This window comes from Littorina saxatilis, linkage group LG13, assembly GCF_037325665.1.
Source record: "Littorina saxatilis isolate snail1 linkage group LG13, US_GU_Lsax_2.0, whole genome shotgun sequence".
NCBI lineage: Eukaryota > Metazoa > Mollusca > Gastropoda > Littorinimorpha > Littorinidae > Littorina > Littorina saxatilis.
The window spans coordinates 25,957,062-25,980,923 of record NC_090257.1 but is presented as its reverse complement, the minus strand read 5'-3'; the positions used below and the strand labels follow the sequence as shown (position 1 = coordinate 25,980,923).

The 23,862-nt window shown below is 42.7% G+C and overlaps 1 protein-coding gene across 2 annotated transcripts in view; it reads right to left on the bottom strand.

The window, feature by feature from the left end:
* Positions 1-308: 308 nt before the first annotated feature.
* Positions 309-23,862, bottom strand: part of LOC138945372 (autophagy-related protein 16-1-like) — a 43,647-nt gene continuing 20,093 nt past the window's right edge. The window contains exons 7-18 of one of the 2 annotated variants that reach the window (XM_070316801.1): positions 22,278-22,346; positions 21,052-21,130; positions 18,854-18,959; positions 17,134-17,204; positions 15,707-15,778; positions 14,800-14,920; positions 14,250-14,423; positions 12,933-13,017; positions 12,169-12,216; positions 5,277-5,375; positions 4,797-4,814; positions 309-1,378 (exon numbers count right to left, since the gene is read on the bottom strand). In XM_070316801.1, coding sequence (XP_070172902.1) covers positions 1,285-1,378; positions 4,797-4,814; positions 5,277-5,375; positions 12,169-12,216; positions 12,933-13,017; positions 14,250-14,423; positions 14,800-14,920; positions 15,707-15,778; positions 17,134-17,204; positions 18,854-18,959; positions 21,052-21,130; positions 22,278-22,346 — 1,036 coding nt within the window. In that variant the 3' untranslated portion in view covers positions 309-1,284. The remainder of the gene's footprint in view (positions 1,379-4,796; positions 4,815-5,276; positions 5,376-12,168; positions 12,217-12,932; positions 13,018-14,249; positions 14,424-14,799; positions 14,921-15,706; positions 15,779-17,133; positions 17,205-18,853; positions 18,960-21,051; positions 21,131-22,277; positions 22,347-23,862) is intronic. The other variant, XM_070316802.1, reaches the window with a different exon arrangement.

The following is a 23,862-nucleotide window of genomic DNA, read 5'->3' as shown; positions in this document are numbered from 1 at the left end:
GTATTATTATACATTATCTGTGCATATTTTCCCAGAGTTATTGTCTGCCTTAGGGTCAACTTGATCAGCAGAGGTTTCAGGTCACACAGAAAACATCTATTTTATCACACAAAGACTCACCGACATGAAATATATATGGTGACATCATATAACGCGCATTTTCTCTCTCAAATATAACTCTTTTTGTTGTCACACATGTGTTATTAATACATGTACCAGGTTTACTCTAATTTTTCACAAACTTGTCTGATTCCCCCCTCCCCCCTCCCCCCCCCCCCCTCTTTAATTCATGCATCTCAACCGTAAACACAGAAGTATCATTGTATGCACGCCAACGCACTGTCTTTGTCAGCCTCTCTAACACACACAGACACACCCTTCTTCCACATCTCTATTTTTCACATACACTCACCCACCCATCTGCACACACTTTCTCTTAGTCTCACAGCCACACACACAATAATCTCTCTCACACTCACATCCACACATCTCTCTCTCTCCCAAACACACACACACACACACACACACACAGAGGTTCTCTCTCACACGCATGCACACACACACACACACACACACACACACACACACAGAGGTTCTCTCTCACACGCATGCACACACACACACACACACACACACACACACACACACACACACACACACACACAGAGGCTCTCTCTCACACGCATGCACACACACACACACACACACACACACACACACACACACACACACACACACACACACACACAGAGGCTCTCTCTCACACGCATGCACACACACTCACTCTCCCCCGACCAACCCCCAACCCACACACACACCACCAGGGAATTATATGATGATTATGCACAGCAGTAGCATCACAGCTGAAAATTAAGTTAAAGTCATAATCCCTGACTGTCTGCACTTCAGTCAAGCAGCGTCTTTGTTTGAAATGCACATTGTCTTTCATTTTGTCCCTGTACATTCTCTTTGTTTTCACTGCACACCATTTTTCATTTTTTTCACTGCACATTGTCTTTGTTTTTACTGCAGATTGTCTTTCATTTTTTCTCTGCACATTGTCTTCTTTTCGACTGCACAATGTCAAAATGTTTAAATTGCACAGTGAATATCTTGAAATTGTTTCTACTGCAGAGTGCCTCCATTTGTTTTCACTGCACAGTTCAGGAGTTGGGGCCACATCCTTCCATTTTACAGCATAAAATGTTTCAACTGCAAAGTGCCTCGATTTTCTTTCGCTGCACAGTTCAGGAGTTTGGGCGAAATCCTTCCTTTTGGCAGCGTTCAGAAGTCTGACCAGAAGATGCATTTCTTTGACTTTTCGCAGGTGACTATGGAGGATCCATTGGGGTTCCATGAGCAGGCCAGAATAGCGTGACTGTCGGAGAAGAAAAGAGTGAGAGGGTTAATGTGGATAAAATGTCTAGGACGAGAGGAACGCAACAGCAGTAGATAAACAAGTACAGTGCATCCCTCTTTTGAGACCTCCAAAACTCTGACCAAATTAGGTCTAAAAGTGGGGAGTCTCAAAAAGGGGGTTTGTTTGTTTGTTTGTTTGTTTGTTCGTTTGTTCGTTCATGGGCTGAAACTCCCACGGCTTTTACGTGTATGACCGTTTTTACCCTGCCATTTAGGCAGCCATACGCCGCTTTCGGAGGAAGCATGCTGGGTATTTTCGTGTTTCCATAACCCACCGAACTCTGACATGGATTACAGGATCTTTTTCGTGCGCACTTGGTCTTGTGCTTGCGTGTACACACGGGGGTGTTCGGACACCGAGGAGAGTCTGCACACAAAGTTGACTCTGAGAAATAAATCTCTCGCCGAACGTGGGGACGAACTCACGCTGACAGCGGCCAACTGGATACAAATCCAGCGCGCTACCGACTGAGCTACATCCCCGCCCAAAAAGGGGGTTGATTTACAGATATTATGAACAGAAAGTCCCAGAAAACAGGGTCTCAAAAAGTGCAGAGAAAAATTAGTCTTAAATTAGGGGGTCTTAACAGACGGGCGCAGTGGCGTGGTGGTAAGACGTCGGCCTCCTAATCGGGAGGTCGTGAGTTCGAATCCCGGTCGCTGCCGCCTGGTGGGTTAAGAGTGGAGATTTTTCCGATCTCCCAGGTCAACTTATGTGCAGACCTGCTAGTGACTTAACCCCCTTTGTGTGTACACGCAAGCACAAGACCAAATGCGCACGGAAAAGATCCTGTAATCCATGTCAGAGTTCGGTGGGTTATAGAAACACGAAAATACCCAGCATGCTTCCTCCGAAAGCGGCGTATGGCTGCCTAAATGGCGGGGTAAAAACGGTCATACACGTAAAATTCCACTCGTGGAAAAACATGAGTGAACGTGGGAGTTTCAGCCCACGAACGCAGAAAAAGAAAAAGAAGAAGAAGGGGGTCTTAAAAGGGGGGTTCCACTGTATATCATAAATCAACAGACATGTTTTTGTATCTTAAAATGATGAAAGTTAGAAAAATGAAGGAGAAGATGAAAGGAAGGAGAAGATGAAAGGAAGGAGAAGATGAAAGGAAGTAGAAGAAAACAATCCCCAACAAGAACATGACAGCAAAGCTGTGGCATTAATACCCAAAAATAGGGACACTCAAACCCATGCAATATCTTTTCTAAAAGTGGACTTTTACTGATTTTAAAAACTACACCATTAGTATCTCGATCCTTTCACTGCCATGGATATTACGTAATTTCTGTTAAGGGTACCTCTGATTAAAGGGCACCTTTTGGACCAACCAAAAGAATCCCTCCATCGCCGGTGGCCATTCACAATAGAGTCTACATTTACATTTTAGTCAAGTCAAAGACAAAGGGACATGAAACAAAATATCCTTAAACAGGGAGGTGTTTTCCCATAGGAGGGACCGCATATCAAATTAGTACCATGTAACCATCACATAAAACAACATTATTTAGTGATTTTAAAGTACACTTTGTCAAGGATGACTCATAACTAAAGGAACTAGAGAATATTTTTAGAGGAGGAAAAATGAGGGTGGACTTAGTAAGTTAAAACACCTGCATGCAAATTAGTCTCTCCCTTCACTTCGTTTTCTAACTAATCCCATCTCTAGCTTTTACATCTCTAAACACTCACTGAAAAGATCATGCACATTTTAGCTGTTTAATTGCTACATCATTTTGAAATTACTACATTAAAAACATGCACTCAAAACTGTAAACGAAATCAACAAAATGATAAAAATGCAATAAACAGCAAGTAACAACTGGTAAAAATATGCAGTCTAACCGTACCGGAGGGTATTGTGTACCCCCATTTTAAGACTCCCCCCCCCCCCCCTCAAGATCCTAGTTTTTCAGATATGCTATTCATAACGACTGTAAAATTACTTCCATTTTAACTATTTAAGACTCCCTTAAAACTTGCGCAAGGGGCGTAACTCTGTTGCCACCCTGTGGCTTGCTTCTGCCTGTAAATATTAACTGTGGTTTCATCTGATTTAATGTACGTCTACACGAGCCAAAAGAAAAAATTATGTTTGTCCTACATTCAGATAATATAAGTTGAATTGCATGAAATTGAATGGAATTGAATGGAATACACCCCTTCGGAGTTTCGAGTGCGCATGCGCGGCTAGTCACATTTTTGGCGGCAGGGGGCGCTCCGTTGTACCAAACACACTCGAGATCCATTCCGCTTAAATCATGAAACTATCATGGGACAAAAACCACACAAATATCAAAGAGATAAGAGCTTACGAGGGAAAACTTGAACGCAATCGGCAATGTACCTCTTCTGAAGACCTCGTGTTTGGTACAATTTGCAATCCCAGCATGCAATGCGCGGACTCTCGCCTGAGACTCCGAAAGGGTGTATTGAATTGAATTGAAACTTCTGAAAATTGCCTTTTCAGCACATTTGCCAAATAAAAGAATTTATCCTGACATCATCTCTAAAACCTGATGAGAAGGGGCATAACTCACACACCATATGCATACTTACATCAAGCATGACCCTTGCAACAAAAGTTAGTTGAGTAACTTCTATGTTAATTTCGAAAAACAAAAGCTAGGTGACTCAGTTAGCCTTGAATGGAATTCAAAAGATGACTGGTAGTGAACAGGAGTCAAAAGAAATATTAATTAATTATATGTACACTTTAATCGTTTACTTTAAGCATTAGTATATTTTAATGTGCATTATTATTTGATTTGGAATTGTGAACAGAATATTTTATTTATGTATTTTTGTGTGCGGCGCTTAGAACTGCTTTAGGATTTGCACCATATAAATATCCTCATTACACCACCATTATCTGGCGGTGTATCCCAGGCGAAAAAGTACCACACTAGTTTACTATAGTAAAAATACTATAGTATACCACAGTATACCACAGTATACTATAGTAAATGTACTATAGTATACTATAGTACAATAAAGTACTTTGGTAAATGTACCATAGTATACTATATTACATTGTGTTAAATGTACTATAGTATACTATAGTATACTATGTGGTACTTTTTCACTTGGGTAGGTTTCGCTCTGTCTGTCTGTTTGTCTGTCTTCCAAAGATTATATCTCTGGTTTCTGATGGGTCGGTTGCGCTGACATTTGGTGTGCAGCTTGGAATTGGCGTACATACGGTACGTGCCAAATTTTAGATTCCTAGTTATTATTATCATTGATCTTATGTACATAAATTAGTCCAAACAAAGCAACATGGGATTAGTTGAACTAGGTAGATGCACACAACTGAAAATAGTGTCAAATCACAGGAAAGCCCTGTTTTCCAAAAATGCAACAAAAGTACCTGTCTGGATGATCATCGCTATAAAGGGATGAAGACACACACACACATGCAAAGCGCAGATTACAACACAGTAATTCAATGACTTACAGGACAGAACTGCTTAAAGAAAACCAGTGAAAATAGAAGTTATCAGCATAAAAAAAGCATCACATAAAAAATAAAATATATAAAATAAAAAGAATATTAAGCACTGTAAAGACTAACAAATATTAAAACTGAAGCAATGAAATAATGCTAGACTAACAAATAAATAATATAAAATCTTCATAATTCTTATAAATATATAAAAGGTTGAGCACTATACTTCTGCCACTTACATGGCAAAGCCAAAATGCAGACAAATGTCCAAAAGATAGCACACTACATCACCACATGCATTAACAACAAAAACACACACACATCACACAAAACACACACCACACACACAAAACACAATCAAAATAAGTTTTGCAAAACCCTACAAATTACAACAAAACTCACCTGTGTTCTTTCAGCGTCTTCTCTACCCTGTTTTTAGCGATGTTCCAAATGAACAGTGTGCCATCGCTCGAACCAGCCAGTGCAAATGTTCCATCAGGGCTGCAAAGTAATAATAAAAATCTTATCTTTAAGCCCACACACACACACACACACACACACACACACACACACACTCACACACACACACACACACACACACACACACACTCACATACCCAATCACCCTCGTCTCGATTAATAGTCTACGGAAACAAGAAGGGCAAAGCCCATACGACTCACATGCTTGACCTTGACCTTTACATGACCTTGACCTTCAGGGTCAAGGTCAAATAACTAAACCTAGCAATGACATCATACACGAAGAACTGCTTTACACATTTTTCCTACCAAAATACATGTGACCTTGACCCAAGGTCAAGGTCATCCAAGGTCATGCAACACAAAGCTGTTAATTCAAGACATAGGAAGTACAATGGTGCTTATTGGCTCTTTCTACCATGAGATATGGTCACTTTTAGTGGTTCACTACCTTATTTTGGTCACATTTCATAAGGGTCAAAGTGACCTTGACCTTGATCATATGTGACCAAATGTGTCTCATGATGAAAGCATAACATGTGCCCCACATAATTTTTAAGTTTGAAACAGTTATCTTCCATAGTTCAGGGTCAAGGTCACTTCAAAATATGTATACAATCCAACTTTGAAGAGCTCCTGTGACCTTGACCTTGAAGCAAGGTAAACCAAACTGGTATCAAAAGATGGGGCTTACTTTGCCCTATATATCATATATAGGTGAGGTATTCAATCTCAAAAACTTCAGAGAAAATGGGAAAAATGGGAAAAATTGAAAATTTAGATTGATTATATACTTACCCAACTCACATACAGCAATTTACTTCAGTTTAGTGCTAGGACGCTGAATAGCATCGCCTTGGTAACAAGGGGAGGTCACCCTAAAAAAGAGCTACCTTGACCCCTTAACAGGACAAAGTCACACGTGACTTCCTGACCTTGCCGCCATCTTTGAATCATTCAATCGAAAGCGAACATAGAAAAATTTCCCTCTTTTTTAGGAAAAACCCCCATAAAACCCCAAAAGCGGGGCAGGAGGGCGGGTATCCACTATGTGAGTTGGGTAAGTATATAATCAAATTAAAATTTAGATAAAAATTTTCAATTAAATTACATATCTTATCCCAACTCACATACAGCAGAATGCTAATGAAGGAGGTGGGAAAACAAAATTCCACTTGTCCAGCAGCGACAATGGCTGGTAGGGAGCTACTGCCACCATGACGAGTGCTGGCCACATCTCGCAGGTAAAAGTTGATGAAAACGCCCTGCGATTTCCAGTAGGCAGCGTCTAAGACCTCTGCCAGCACGCCTGAGCGGAGGACTGCCAGAGAAGTAGCCCAGGCTCTGGCTTCATGAGTTCTCGACAACTTCATAGGAAGGACAGAATGCCCAATCCCAACTTGTCTGTGCCACCACGCATATATACGCTTGTTTAATAAGCGTAGAGACCCATCTTACCAAAGTGACCCGCGACAAGTCCTTGCTCCTTTCAGTGTCAACTGAGATGAAGAGCAGTTTTTGGTCCCTAGACCTAATGGGCGTGGTACGGGATAAGTAGCTGGTAAGAGTACGAACAGGACAATTGACCATATCAGGGTCACCAGACGCAAGAATCCTACTTAAAGGAGGAATGCGAATAACAGAGGAGGACAGACCTTGTTTTTGGTTTTGGCAAGGAACTCCGGCCGAAATCTTAAAACAAAAGAGCCATAGCTCTCAAAAGAAATATCCTTAGCCAGGCCTGAAAGAGCGTGCACCTCACCGCCTCCACGGGCAGAGGCTAACAAAACGAGGAACAAGGCTTTACGAGTCAAGTTAGCTAAACTCGCTGAAGCTAAAGGTTCGAACTCCGGAGAGGCTAGAAACTCGAGTACCAAAAAAATAAGTCCCACGCGGGAAGAGGGGACTTAGCCTTCGTAAAACCAATCGCTGCCCCCTTAAGAACACTAGCGATTACACCGCCCAGGTTAATGCTATGCCCTAATTGCTTCAGAGTAGAAGAAATGGCTGAGCGCCTGACTCTCAAAAAAGAAGGAGCCAAGCCCTGAGCAGCCAAACACGAGAGATGATTTGCTACATGCATAGAGCGAGGTGAAGTAGCAGTAACTCCAATCTCCGAGCACCACTTTGTCCAAGCTGACCAGTGTGACGCATAAACAGTGCTGGTCGATTCCCTGTGGGCCTTTTGGACAAAGCCTAAAGTAGCGTCTGAGGAGCCAGAACGGCGCAGCGACCTAGAAAGAATGGAGGGCCGTCTGCGAGGCGAAGGAGGACGGGGAACCAATGTTGGCTGGGCCACCAAGGGGCCACCAACACCAAGCAAGGCTGTCCCCGCTCCGCCTTCCTGAGAACCTTTCCCAAGAGATGAAACGGGGGGAAAGCATAGGCTCAGACGCGACCAGTTTACTTCGAGGGCGTCTGTTTCCCTCCCCTCTGGGTCTGGAAAGGGGGAGATAAAGACCTGAAGCCTGCAGGAGAATCTTGTCACAAACAGATCGACTGTAGGCTTGCTGAAATGCCACCCAGACGTTGTAGGACCTGATGAGTCAGAGTCTACTCCGTGTGCATCGTACACTACGGGCGACTGAAGTAGTCCGCAAGAACGTTGAGTAAGCCTGGGACGTACTTCGCTGACAACAGAATAAGGTGCTGGCTGCCCCAGGCAAGAATCTGACCTGACCTAACAGAAAGAGCGAGAGACAAAGTGCCTCCCTGTTTGTTGAAATAGGCCGCCATGGTCGTGTTGTCTGTGCGAACCCCAATTTGTTCGTTCCTGACCATAGACAGAAACGATTGGAGTCCCAGGAAAACAGCCTCTAACTCTAGGGCATTAATGTGCCCCCCACTCTGCGTCTCGTTCCACAGACCTGACGCAGTGTGAACAGAAAGATGGGCACCCCAGCCCTCCATAGACGCGTCTGTGAACAGAAACTCGTCCGGGGGGGGGGGGGGGCAAACGAGATTGGCACTCCCTGTGAAATCACAGGGAGCAGCCACTGCCTCGTTGTGTGCCGAAACCAGCTTTCAAGAGAGACTACTGTCTCCCAGCCCTGAAGAGAAGGCTTCCACAGCGAACTCAGGGCAGCCTGAAATGGCCGCTTGTGGACTCTGCCTAAGGGCACAAGAGTGGCCATCGATTCCATTTGGCCAAGAAGAGAGGTCAGAACACGTACAGCCGCTCTCTTTATCAAGGACAGAGTACGAAACAGACTTTGCAACCTGTCCACCCTTCTCTGTGAAGGGCGTACCCGCCAATCGACGGTGTATGTCTTTGCGTGTGGAAGAAAAACAACCCCAATGCTAAAAACGTCTGTGCCAAACCTAGGCTTAGCCACATGATGGTGTTTAGTTCTTTCCGAAACCTCTTAGAAAGAAAAGCTGAAACTAAGGAATTCCTGCGAGTCCTTTGTGCTGCGCAGCGAAAGTCGCTGACAGAAGCCACTGCCTCAAGAGGTAGGCTTAGCCGGAAAAGTTCCGACTGAGAGGTTACGAGCAATGGCTCAGTGAGCCTAAAAACCTTAGTCAGAATGTGAGCCCATAATTTGGACATGTTCTGGCGACTTGTCAGAAACCAAAGCTTATGACCCTGATGAGAAAGCGCAATTCCGTAAGCCGTAAAAGCTGAGAAAGTTTTAACAGCTTGCCTTGTTTTTCACCACAGAGGCAAAAAACAAAAATTGAGGCCTTAGCAACTTCACCCTAGAAGGTGAAAAATAAGAGGTATGCCGCACCAAAGATGGGCGTACATACCGCGAAGCTGCCTAAGGCAGAGGGTTTAACCCAATGTGTGTTTGCTTAGCTCCGTATCTTGCCTAAATAAAGGCCAAATGTGGCCAGCCGACGCAGATCACAGCTTCTCCCAGAAGATGAACCACAAAAAGCAAAGAGCGGAGTAGATCCGCCTCTTGTTTGCAACCTGAGCCAAGCAAAGTGCCAAGAAAAGCGCTGGGAGGCTCCGCTGTTCAAAAGACTTTAGCCAAAGCAGCTAGAAGCGACATGACATCCTTCTCCCGTGCGTCACGACGAAACTCGAAGTTAACAAGAGCAGAGAAGATAGAGCTCTATAAAAAAATCTTGCAAAGTTTCCTCAACCGAGGATAACTTGAAAAAATCATGTGCTTATTCCCCCAGAGACAAGAAAGAGGACTCAGTATAACATACTGTTCTACTGTAGCCGTCTTCCCTACCAGAATAGTGACAACTTTCTCTACCGCATCGTCACGAAACCTGAATGGGTCTAATGACGACGCGATCAATCTCGCCAGAGATCTCTGCAAAGTCTCAGAGAGAGACGATAACTCAAGCAAGCGTAAGCCAGTTACTCCAAAGACAAAAGAGAATTCTCCGAAAACGGGACTACTCTGTCTCTGCTGTATCATCATGCCTAAGGACTGCAAGTTCCGGAAAAGTGGAACGAGGCAAGGCAAACAAGCCAATCAAATTGACTGAATTATGCAGCAGTGTAAACCTCTTAGCCAAACCAGCAGGCAAAGCTGAGGCTAAAAACAAAGAAGCACGGTAAGGCTGCGCTGAATCAGGAGCCAGACCTTGTGCTGTTAACCACGGTACAGCGTGAAACGCACCGCCATACTGCCCAGTAGTCAGTAGCATAGACAGCTCAAACGCTACCAACGGGAATTTCCGAAAACGGGAATTTCCGAAAACGGAACTGCTGTTTCCAGTCCTTCGCAGAACGGGAATCCCCCAAAGCGGAAGGAGGTTGGGCAACAAGCCTACAAGTGTTGCCGCACCCTCCTCGAACTACCTTGAAGTAACTTCCGCCGCCAAAGCCAGTGCTAGCGGAAGTTCAACCAGTACACGGAAGTTGGCATCTTTGTCAACCTGAACAGAAGCACCAAAATCCGACTCATAATCCCGCACATCCGTGCAACAAGGCAACGAACTTCCGCCCTGACTACAATAGTCAGGCGAAGCGTCACCCAGAAGAGACGACACACGAGGGATGCGATACCCAAGCAGTGTGTCCCTAGGGACTGCTTTCCTGCCCAGAGGGCGGAAGCGGGGAATGTCACCCCCTCCTCAAAATACCGTGAAGCCACTTCCTCCGCTAAAGCCAGAGCTTGCGGAAGCTTAGTCGGTATGCGGAAGTTGACATCTTCGTCACCCTGGACGGAAGTGCCAAAATCCGACTCGTAGTCCCTCACTTCCGTGAAGTCAGGCAAGACACTTCCGCCGTGACTACCATAGTCCGACGAAGTGTCGCCCGGAAGAGACGCCCACGAGGGATTTTATACCCAAGCGGTACGTCTCTAGGGACTGCTTCCTGCCTGTAAGGCGGAAGCGGGGAAAGCTGTGAAAGCTGTGCTGCCGCACCAACCGCTCCTCTAGGGAGTGTCGGAGGACGCACTTCCCCTGTTCGGTCAGAGACCGAACGCGTGTCTGGGCTTTTCCCTCGATCTAGACGTTCACTCGATCGGAACGACGTAGACCGAGGGCCTAAGCTTTCGCGCACACGAACCGGTGTGGCTACTCTCTCCAAACACGCACTTCGTTTTGGCCGGAGAACCCGGTTACTGGCGAAGTATAAATACCTTGATCGTCGTCAGTCCAAGAGGCCTGGGAACGCAGCAGGGAAACACCACGGCTGCCCTCAAACGAGGCGTGAACGTCGGCGGACGTAAAAGTGGAGGAAGGCGGAACACACACCCTGGCAAGGGAACGCACACCTCCCACACCGGAAGGCAAAGACACATCTCAGCCTTGGTAGACGAAAACTCGGCTGAAAGAGAGGATATCTAAGCACTCAAGGAGTGCAAAATAGCATAAACATCCTGCTTCTCGCTAACAGGGCCTGAACCGGACAAGACCGGTGAAGCAGCTGAAGGCAAACTAGGCATAGCCGGAGAATAAGGTAAGTCTATCGCACATCAAACGAGGATTTAGTCAAGGATCTGTGACTTTAATCAAAGCTTAACATGCCGAACTCTACGACTTACGAGAAGGCTTCTTTGTGGGAGAAGGCTCGGCCACCGACTTAGCATTTTTATTCTTTCCTTATCCGACATGGCGAACGGAAAAAATGTAAACAAAGCTAAGTATTCGACCAAACCTAAGTCACAAAACGATAACAAACGACAAAAAAGCTCACCCAAACACACAGTAGGAGCAGAGGGACCGTGTGCAAGTACCAAGGCAGGGTCTGACAAAGGCAGAAGTCAGACAAACCGGCTGAAAGCCGGAGCAAAATCAAAACACGTCTGTAGACACGGATCGCTGAAGATGGAATGATTCAAAGATGGCGGCAAGGTCAGGAAGTCACGTGTGACTTTGTCCTGTTAAGGGGTCAAGGTAGCTCTTTTTTAGGGTGACCTCCCCTTGTTACCAAAGCGATGCTATTCAGCGTCCTAGCACTAAACTGAAGTAAATTGCTGTATGTGAGTTGGGATAAGATATGTAATTTAATAGCTGTTTTTTAGACAACATTTATGGCCCCTGCGACCTTGACCTTGAAGCAAGGTCAAGATGCTATGTATGGTTTTTGGGGCCTAGTCATCATACACCATCTTGCCAAATTTGGTACTGATAGACTGAATAGTGTCCAAGAAATATCCAACGTTAAAGTTTTCCGGACGGACGGACGACTCGGGTGAGTACATAGACTCACTTTTGCTTCGCATGTGAGTCAAAAATAAAATGGACTGCAAACTTGTGATATCTTGCAATTAACACAGAGCGCTCTCAAAGTGTGAGTCACTGCATGTGTGTGTGTGTATGTGAGTGTGTGTGTGTGTGTGTGTGTGTGTGTATGTGTGTGTGTGTATTTTTATGAACAGAGAAAGTTTTCAACAAATACCTGAAACAAGCTCTTGACCAATCGCAGCCAACCTTGAAACCGTCAGCCCTGAAAATGTAAAATTTGTTTTAAATAAATGCTCTGAACTTTGTCATCAGTATTACTGCTAACCTTCAATTCATACACATTGATAAGAAAAAGAAAGCGAGTGAAAAAAAAGAAAGAAAAGAAAAAAAGAAACAAAAGAACTTTTAACAAGAGAGTGAGCAAAAAAGAAAGCTAAACAGAAAGAGAATCAAAGACATAACAAAAGAAGAAAAAAAGAGAGAGAGAGCAAAAAAGAAAGAAAGAAAAAAAAGAAAAGAGAAAAAAAAGAAAGAAAGAAATAACAATAACAAAAGGAAGAGAGAACAAAGAAAGAAAGAACAAAAGAAAATAGAAAGATTGAAAAAAAAAGAAAAAAAAAAGAAAAAAAAAAAGAAAATGAAAGAAAGAAATATCCCAAAACTTAGAGTTTGTAGGATCTAAATCAAACAGAAAGAAACAAGGAAAGACATCAAAAAAGAAAGAAAGAAGAGAGAACAAAGAAAAAAAGAAAGAAAGAAAGAAACAAGGAAAGACATCAAAAAAGAAAGAAAGAAAAAAAGAAAAGAGAAAAAACAATAACAAAAGGAAGAGAGAACAAAGAAAGAAAGAACGAAAGAAAGAAAAACAAAGACAAAGAAAGAAAGAAATATCCCAAAACTTAGAGTTTGTAGGATCTAAATCAAACATCAGGAGAATTGCCGGTATGCCAGCAGAAGAGAAAAATGAAATGGACTTACACTAGCGTAGCCGACACCTGGTTCATCCGAAGGTCGATGATTTTGATGGAGTCATCTCGTGTGCAACACAACAGCTGACTGCGATCTGAAGCAGAAGAAATACTTCAGTCTGCATAAAGTATAACAGATAATTATTTCTGCAGCAGCATTTGTTTTACTGGTCAACAACAACCCCTCCCCCTAGCTCACTCCAAAACAAATCATAAATCATCAAAAGCAAATGAATAAGGAGCCTACAAATGGGAGTAATTTCATAAAGGCTGAGAAAAAACATCTGAAAAAGAGGTGTGGGGGAGGGGGATGCTCATGCGGGAGGCAAAGTAAGGTCCAGGTAATGTCCTTAGCGGGAAGCCAGGGTACCTTACATGCAAACTTATTATGTACATGTTATGTACTGCTGTACATGTGACCTTGTGCGAGTGCCCCTGACACGCAAAAGAATTGTACAAATAATATTCAATTCCAAAAAATAAAATGTTTTTTACATTTTCTTTTCGGAGACATTTTTTAAAAACGAGGAAATATAAAAGAAAAACAAGAGGAATTTCCTCTTAAAAGAGAAAGTTTTCATGTCTGACACAAGCATGAAAATATGTACAGTGGCACCCCCCTTTTAAGACCTCAAGAAATCTGACAAAATGTGGTCTTAAGAAGGAGGGAGTCTTAAAACGGGGGTAAATTCACAGAGGTTACGAACAGAAAATCTGAAAAACCAAGGTCTTAACAAGACGAGCAAACGCTCGATCGAGTCACTTTCGCAGTTCTGAATATTATATGAGGCATCAGATGGACAGGAAGAAATTGCTATTCACAACACAATGAGTCACGTTCACATAAAATTTGAGCCCGGTCACTTTTATAGTTTCCGAGAAAAGCCCAACGTTAAGTTGTGTGTTGCCGAACAGAAAAGGCTAGTTATCTCCCTTGTTTTTCTGATAACGTTCGTAAAAGGCTACAGATGTAAATACTTTGATGTAAAGAATAATCCTACAAAGTTTCAATCACATCCGATGAACTTTGTCAAAGATATAAAATGTCTAATTTTTCCTTTGACGCTGACCTGTGACCTTGAAAAAGGTCAAAGGTCAACGAAACCATCGTTAAAGTGTAGAGGTCATTGGAGGTCACGACTAAACAAAATATGAGCCCGATCGCTTTGATAGTTTCCGAGAAAAGTCCAACGTTAAGGTGGTGTCTACGGACGGCCGGCCGGCCAGACGGCCGGCCGGACAGACTAACACTGACCGATTACATAGAGTCACTTTTTCTCAAGTGACTCAAAAAGGGGCAAGTCTTAAAATAGGGGTTCCGCTGTACCTGGTGCGAGGTCGAGGGATGTGAGTCGACCCTGCAGCATGATTTCATTGGTGCTGCTGTCGCTGCGCGTGTCCCAGAAGCGAACTCGTTTGTCAAAATGGCCGCTGACAATGTTGTTCCCATGAAGCGTCACAAGGTCGTTGCAACTGGAGCCCGCAAATATCGTCTTGACACCTGTGGTGATTACAAAAAGCAAAAACTATGAAATAAATGCACACTTTTGCAAGGAAACTTTTCAGAAATATATTGTTTTTAAAATATTGTTTTCCTGTCAGAGTTCTGTACTTGGTACAACTGTCATGTAGCTTACTGTTCATCTGTTCTATGTGTGCGAGAGTGTTCACACACACACATGCATGCACGCATTCGAACACATGCACACAGTCGAACACTCACACGCAAACTCAAATTTACGCGCACATGCATGCGCGCACGCATGCTCACATACACACACACACAGAACCAGAACCAGACGCACAGAACCAGAACCACACACACACACACACACACACACACACACACACACATCTTTATATGTTATGAAACATACATGCTCGGCTGTGAAGATCCCAGACTTTGAGTGTCCTGTCATGGCTCCCCGTTACAACCTTGCTGGTGTCGTTCAGAAACTTGGCTGCTAATACTTTACCACTGTGACCCGTAAGTGTGTGCTGTACACAACAACCAACAAAAAATAGGAATCCAAAAAAAATTAAACTGCCAACATTCCAAAGTTCAGAGCTAAAAAAACAAGCAAGTTATGTCACAAAAACAAAAAACAAAACGTTAGGGTCACAATTGTAACAAAAACAAAATGTTTGGGTCACAATTGTGACAAAAACAAAACGTTACAGTCATAATTAAACGTTGCTATAACAAATAACATACCTTGCTTGTTTTCTTTTATTAGGAAAATAGAATTTGGAAGCTTTCTTTGGGTTCTTTGAAAGCAATACTTGAAATAAAAGAGGCCTGGGCTTTCACAAACAAACAAAAATTAAATCACAAAAAATATTAAAAATGCACAGAAAAGATAATAAGATTTGGTACAATTTGTATCAGTCAGAATAAACACTTTGTACGATTACAGGTATTAAGATGATACATTTTTATTTACAGATTATTTAGATTGTGTTGTTTTATACAAAAATTCACAGAAGAATGAATCAACTTTTTTTCAAACACAAACATGACGTCATCTTCCTAGAATTTTGGCGTAACTTAGTTCTTGGCGATTTTGATGTTTTTGCCTTAGACTAAAGTAAATCATTCTCAATGAGAAACAATTTTCTCTAAAATACGATGGACAATACATGATTTAACATTATTTTATTTTTCTATCCATGGGATGTACAAATATAAACACTATTTAATAATAATCAGTTTTGGCCTTCTGCTGAAAAGCTGTCTAAAATTAGTTACGCCAAAATTCCATGACGATGTCGATTAGTACTTACTCTCAATCTTTGATCTCCAAGAGTCCATACCCTGCTGGCAAAATCATTGGAAGCTGCCAACACTAACGTTTCCTGCAAATACAGGCAACAGTCATGAACTTTAGAAAAAGACACACACAAAAAACGATGGAAAATTATGGAAATCAAGACACTGCAAATACACAAAACATTGTATTGGGCACTTGGGGGGGAAAAGGGAATTCTACAAAGGGACAACAGCAGCATTGACCTTTTGGACGCTCAACATAGAGGGTCCCTGGACCCCAACTTTAATTTGTAAGGGGTCCATGGACCCCCACAGTGGAACTTTACAGGGTCCGAATTGGAATACAAGGAGATTCATATTCTTGCTTTCGAAAGGCATATTCCTCCCCGACACCCGTCGAGAGCTCATGTCTAAGTAATGTCGACTTTTTGAAACTCTTTGAGCCCATCCTGAACTCAGGTCAAAATGAGTTCGGCTCATTCTCTCCCTGACAGGATGCCTTGAGTTTCCTTGTCTGGACCAATTTTTTTTTAAACATATTTAGAGCTTTTTGTAATGTATTATTGATATAAGCAGATTCGCGATCGTCGATAATGATTTTTCATGGTGTTTTGTAATTTTTAAATTACAAAGGAATTGATATGTAACACAGTTTCAAGCGAACTATTTTTCGCGGCTGTATTTACTGTGCAAACAACTCTAAATATGGCAAAAGTGTCACGTGATAATCAACCGTTTGGTTTTCGCGCTAACTGGAGCAGACGATTTTTTCTGTAACCAGTTGACAGTGATGAAACCATATCCGGCAGCAGTCCCAAAATGTCGACTTGTTTTGACCTTAGAACGATGTCTTTATCATAACTGTGAAGAACAGAACAGAGATCACTGTCGAAGTCGGCCAATCTGCAATCATTTTCGTCTCGCGAACACTGATCTCAAATTTAGATCAGTGCTCGCGAAAACCATATGGGAGATAATGCTGTATTTTTGTTTTGATAGATTCGCGTAGGACTGTAGTGTCCGGTTAGGGAGAGAATGAGCCGAACTCATTTTGACCTGAGTTCAGGATGCTTTGAGCCCTGATCATATGGGTCAGATTAACCCTGTAAAGTTGTGTCGGTACAGACCTGGCAGAACACTTTGTGAAAAACAGAACTAATAGCATGCATAATAAGGGACAGGACAAGTGCGTCCCCGTAATCGCTCTTGTTCAATTCAATAAAACGTTATTATCTGAATGCAACAAACAGAATTTTTTCTTTTGGCTCGTGCAAGAAATAACATCACATAAAAACACTCTCTCAAAACATATAGACACATAAAAGTACACATCAATACACAGTAGGTGTTTACGGCTTCTAGTGCGTACAGGACACAGGGATGTACAGTTAATGGAGAGCCCTGCTTTCATCAGAGGTAGCACTGACAAACAATGACTTACCTCCTCATCAAACTCTAGAGACATAATGCCCGCGTTGCTGCCTAGAAGTACCCCTCGGTTGTTGCACTGACCTGCAAAAACATTGAAGGCATGTTATGAAGCCACAGTTGTACAATTATGTTTCAAACTGTTCTTTTTTCTCCAAGAAAATCAGTTTAAGGCCTGTTATGGAGTTGCACAATTTTGTTTCAAACTGTTCTTTTTTCTCCAAGAAAATCCGTTTAAGGCCTGTTATGAAGTTGCACAATTTTGTTTCAAACTGTTCTTTTTTCTCCAAGAAAATCAGTTTAAGGCCTGTTATGAAGTTGCACAAGTTTGTTTCAAACTGTTCTTTTTTCTCAAAGAAAATCAATTTAAGGCCTGTTATGAAGTTGCACAATTTTGTTTCAAACTGGTTCTTTTTTTTCCAAGAAAATCAGTTTAAGGCCTGTTATAAAGTTGCACAATTTTGTTTCAAACTGTTCTTTTTTCTCCAAAAAAATCCGTTTAAGGCCTGTGATGAAGTTGCACAATTCTGTTTCAAACTGTTCTTTTTTCTCCAAGAAAATCAGTTTAAGGCCTGTTATGAAGTTGCACAATTTTGTTTTAAACTGTTCTTTTTTCTCCAAGAAAATCAGTTTAAGGCCTGTTATGAAGTTGCACAATACTGTTTCAAACTGTTCTTTTTTCTCCAAGAAAATCAGTTTAAGGCCTGTTATGAAGTTGCACAATTTTGTTTCAAACTGTTCTTTTTTCTCCAAGAAAATCAGTTTAAGGCCTGTTATGAAGTTGCACAATTTTGTTTCAAACTGTTCTTTTTTCTCCAAGAAAATCAGTTTAAGGCCTGTTATGAAGTTGCACAATTCTGTTTCAAACTGGGTTTTTTTTCTCCAAGAAAATCAGTTTAAGGCCTGTTATGAAGTTGCACAATACTGTTTCAAACTGTTCTTTTTTTTCCAAGAAAATCAGTTTAAGGCCTGTTATGAAGTTGCACAATTCTGTTTCAAACTGTTCTTTTTTCTCCAAGAAAATCAGTTTAAGGCCTGTTATGAAGTTGCACAATTCTGTTTCAAACTGTTCTTTTTTCTCCAAGAAAATCAGTTTAAGGCCTGTTATGAAGTTGCACAATTCTGTTTCAAACTGTTCTTTTTTTCTCCAAGAAAATCTGTTATGAAGTTGCACACTTCTGTTTCAAACTGTTCTTTTTTCTCCAAGAAAATCAGTTTAATCTCTGAAAATAAAACTTATGATGTCACTTTTCTTGTGCAAGTTAATTTTATCACATGAATCCCAACAAAATTCCTCCATTTTAAAACTCCCCTCAGTTATTTTTTCAAAGTTCTCTGGCGCTCAGTGAAGTTCAATCTTATCATACGCCGAACCCGTCTGTAACGACCACCCAAGGGTTCGACCAAAAGTGGTCAGAATAGACAGTTGGTCTTTGTGGGAAGGTGGTCGTTATGGACAGGTGGTCGCCAAGGCAGGTTTGACTGTACTTTCAAAGCACAATTAAATAAGAACATGACATGTCGAGACAATAGTTGAATTCCGAAAATCACTAGCGAGGGGTGTTTCGGAAACACATGCTCCCGTCCACATATTTCTGACACACCCCTCGCTAGTGATTGGCCCCTCCAATGTTTGTCAGAGGTTTTGGCAAAGGTATTCACTCTTCCACAACCCATACAAAGCCAACGGAGTTATTTCCGAAAATCGTCTATTTTATGTATCAAGTTCTCACCACTCGTGGCCTCCCACAGTTTGATTTTGCGGTCAGCGCCCCCGGTGGCAAACAGTCGGCCCGACGGACTCCACCGCACTGCGTTCACCTCACCATCATGTGCGTCCTGTTCAGTGAAAACAGTTATCAAGTTGACATAAAGGCCAATACAGGTTGTCTAATAATTATTGAGAATTAGTATTTTGCTTGTAACGTAACTGTTAACACTTTCGCGACGGGACACTGATAAATCAGTAACTGCGCTGACACGCCCATGGACGGGACGCGCATTTTTCAGTACCAGTCATACAAGGTACAAGACTCGTGATTGCTTCCCGGTTTTTGAAGATTGCAATAAATTGAGTTGTTTCCCTTGATACACGTGGTTTTCTGTTTCGGCTTGATCAAATTAGTGCAGATTTGCGTGGTGTTTTCGAACAAAAAAAATGAATCGAAGGCGAGCCTTGTCACGGGAGGAGATTCTCCGGATGTTGGATCTTGAGGATCCTGTAGATCATGATACATCGTGTCGTTTTAGCCTCAAGAAAGCAATAATAGCAGTGATATTGAGGAAGAAACAGTCCCGTTGTTGCTAGTACGAGTCGGCAAACTACACGTGGTAGGCGGTGATACTGCTAGACGAACATGTATCTCGGAATCGTGCAGGAGCTATGGGGGCGTGGCAGCACTGATAACAATGGATGGCTGGAGCCTTCAAATCCTTTTGGAATTGTTCATAGGTGTACAGTTGGTACTTTGTTGTGAAAATGTGACTTATATTCAATATGGATTACCTAGACATCATTTGGTGAGTGTTACAGTTTTGTTTCATTTGAGTCAGGATGCTGTGAGTGAATGCGTGATTTGCTTGTTTTTTTCTTTGTACTGTCTCCTTATTTCTGTGTACAATGTTAACAATATTTCAGCTAATTCATAGGTTTTACACCTTGTTTGGTTATAACATTATTTATAATACTTTCTGTTAAAAAATAACTTTTAAAAAAAGCAGTAGAAAATAAAACACACACAAAAAAACGTTAAAAAACACAAATTATCCCCCTTTCACCCCCCTTTGCTAAAACAAATCGCGTGACAAACTTATAAATAGCACGACTGAACTGGGCATCCATTTTTGAATTAGTACACAAAATTTGGTGGTGATTGGACTTAATTCAAGCTTGCTAGACAGATTTCTTTACAGTTACTGATTTTGGGGAAGTTTCTTGGTGGCAAGCTTGGGCAGGCAGGACGTTAACGCCGTGGCAGTGCTAGTCACAATAGTGTTAAAGTAACCGCACAGAGATGTTTCTGGTATGTAACGAAAGAAGACTATTTTCTCCACTTGCATAATCAAATAATATAGCTGACTTGACTTCCTTATTCCCAGCTTCACAATGACAGCATGAGACATCGGGGCTCCAATAATGTGTGCGAAATTCAGTGTCACACCTACTGAAGCAAAGACAGCTTCGCGTAATATTTTTTGATTGATGAATCTTCTTCTTCTTCTTCTGCGTTCGTGGGCTGAAACTCCCACGTTCACTCATGTTTTTGCACGAGTGGAATTTTACGTGTATGACCGTTTTTACCCCGCCATTTAGGCAGCCATACGCCGCTTTCGGAGGAAGCATGCTGGGTATTTTCGTGTTTCTATAACCCACCGAACTCTGACATGGATTACAGGATCTTTTCCGTGCGCATTTGGTCTTGTGCTTGCGTGTACACACAAAGGGGGTTAAGTCACTAGCAGGTCTGCACATAAGTTGACCTGGGAGATCGGAAAAATCTCCACTCTTAACCCACCAGACGGCAGCGACCGGGATTCGATCTCCCGACCTCCCGATTAGGAGTCCGACGTCTTACCACCACGCCACTGCGCCCGTCAATTGATGAATCAAATGATTGAATTGTGAGGTCCAGAGTGCTTCATGACTTTACGTAAGTCAATAAGTTAGCAAAATTGCAAGGAAGAAAACAGTCTAACTGATGTCCGCCATCTTTTTTAAGTCAAAGGCCTCGTTGGCGTCCCCATCTCGCCTCCTCTGATAGGTCAATCCCTCCAAGATTAGGAGACGAACATAAGAATTAAACATGTGCGATTCTTAGGATATTAATGTAAGCCCAGGCGCATTGAGGCACTGCATTAGAAATTCATAATGAGTATTGTAAGTGTGACCACCTGCATAAGGTAATGTGGCCGCCCCTTACGTAATACTCACAAATTTACACAAGGCTTTGCTGGGTATGCTTGCGATGAGACAGACTGGTGTCAGACCTGGTAAATGAATTGGCCGGTCTCTGGAGGACAGAATAATAAGGCACAATATTAACAAGAGGCAAAGCCTTCAAGGCTCCCGTAAGAAATCGACAAACAGTAACACAAACTCATTCCCTCCGTCACACTTACACACACACAGTAAGCATAGGGGACACGGTGCAAGAGTGGGAGACATTCGATCTAGATCTGTCTGTCTGTAGCCTACTTACGGGGACACGCCTGCCGAGATCGACACTGCGCTAGCAGCTTTCGACAGCGCTTCCTCGCGCACACACTGGAAACACGCTGTGCAGATCAACCTGTAGGAAATCTCCTTTGGTATCTTCTTTATTTATTTTTCTGGAGCTACGAAACCGAACAATGAGAAATCGTCTTCCCCGAATTGGCAAACTGCAGCTGGGTGAGAACTGTATCTATACCACAATCCTTTACGCAATCTGACTTAACCTTGACCCCTGACCTGGTCTACATACCACACAAGACACAAACACAAAATTTTCGAGAGGTGGTCGCAAAGGCAGGTTTGACTGTATCTGTAGAATAAGGAGTTTTATGTGCAGAATTATCTCGCATTACCGTTTGCTGCCCGTTCATAAGAATAGCAAACCAGAACACAACAGTAAATTAGTCTCAAAACCATTATCTCTGAAAAAATATACTTCAGCTTGCACTGGCAGTCATTCAGTCAGTCACACACAACAGGTATTTTTTTATTTTTTTAGCTTGTCCGTTCTCAAGAAGTGGTCGCTAGGGCAGGTTATTTACTGTATAAAAGAGAGAAAGGCAACTTAGTATAGGGTGTAGAAGTCAATGGGGTATTGGGGGGGGGGGGGTGGGAGGGGCCTGGGGAGGGCCCGGTGTTCAGTCAAATGTTAAAGTTTCTATCACACACATACACACATACACACGCACAGACAGACAAAAGTTAGCATTGCATAGGCTACACTTATGTGAGCCAAAATGTGTGGATGAAAAGAAGGGAACATTAAAACAGAGGTGAAAGTCAGCGAAAACAATGAACTTGATTGAGAAGAGGGCGCATTATGCAGACATTCAAGGCATGAGAGTGAACACGCAGATTGAAAATCTTTCATTAACATCCTTTTGACTCCCACTCCCAAATGGAGGTTACGTAAAACAAAGCTTTTCTTGTCAGGAAAGCCTCACCTGTCAGAAACACAAACAGGTTCTGTCGCCGCGTCTGCCAACTCTTTGCGAAGCTTTTCCTGTTTTTTCCTGTAAAGGGAGTATAAAACATAGTATGTTAACATTCAGTTCACACTCAGTGCCAAAAGACAGTCAAACCTTTCTTTCTTTATTTGGTGTTTAACGTCGTTTTCAACCACGAAGGTTATATCGCGACGGGGAAAGGGGGGGAGATGGGATAGAACCACTTGTTAATTGTTTCTTGTTCACAAAAGCACTAATAAAAAAATTGCTCCAGGGGCTTGCAACGTAGTACAATATATGACCTTACTGGGAGAATGCAAGTTTCCAGTAAAAAGGACTTAACATTTCTTACATACTGCTTGACTAAAATCTTTACAAACATTGACTATATTTTATACAAGAAACACTTAACAAGGGTAAAAGGAGAAACAGAATCCGTTAGTCGCCTCTTACGACATGCTGGGGAGCATCGGGTAAATTCTTCCCCCTAACCCACGGGGGGGGGGGGGGGGTGTCAAACCTGTCTATAATAACCACCCAAGGAAGCGACCAAAAGTTGTCATTAAAGACAGGGGCTCGCCACACAAAGGTGAATGAAATAGAAGAAAACAATCGTCTGGGATCCTTCGAGGTGAACGTTGTGGGCAGGTGGTCATTTTCCAGAGGTGGTCGCAAAGGCAGGTTTGACTGTCTCTGTAGGATAAGGAGTTTTATGTGCAGAATTATCTCGCATTACGGTTTGCTGCCCGTTCATAAGAATAGCAAACCAGAACACAACAGTAAATTAGTCTCAAAACCATTATCTCTGAAAAAATATACTTCAGCTTGCACTGGCAGTCATTCAGTCAGTCACACACAACAGGTATTTTTTTCTTTTTTTAACTACAGTGGAACCCCCTTTTTGCCTGCCAAACAGTTGTGTGACGTGTCTAGTGTGTTGGCGAAGTGTCTTGTGCTTGTCACTTCTCGCTTTCAGCCCTCACCGCTGGCTAGCACCGTCTGTCCTTTTTAGGACAATGCGAAAAGAGAGCAGAATGCGTCAGTCTCTCCTGCCAGTACAATAACCTCTCCACAACAAGCCCTATGTAGTGCCTCCATCGCGGCGACAGGCGTAAACTGGGTACCGCAAGGCCCCAGGCTAGACTACAAGGACTCGGAGGAGGTTGGCCCCTAGACGTGCGGCATGCGGGCCCACCGGTGTGTGGAAACGCCCAGGTGCCCACGAACCAACCTCCAGCTATGGGTCAAATAGCCGGGCAGGATAGGCTCGTCAACCCTGGCAGGCAGCTATCCTAAGAGAAGACCACTCTGAATTCAAAACGAGGGTAGAGGAGGCTCATCATCCATGGAAGGAAACTCGTCTAGGAGAAGGAAAACTCCGAAATGAAACCCACGCAGTCCCTCGAAGACGGAACGGCACTGGCCTTTTTTAGGCGGGGAGCAGACCGGGTGCCTACGCTATCCTCGACAAATGGTTGAACCCCCTTTTAAGACCTCTAACAATCTGAGAAAACAAGGTCTTAAAGGCACAGTGCAGCTCACAGCCTTCGTTTTGCGTTTTTGTTGCAGCTGAGTGCATTTA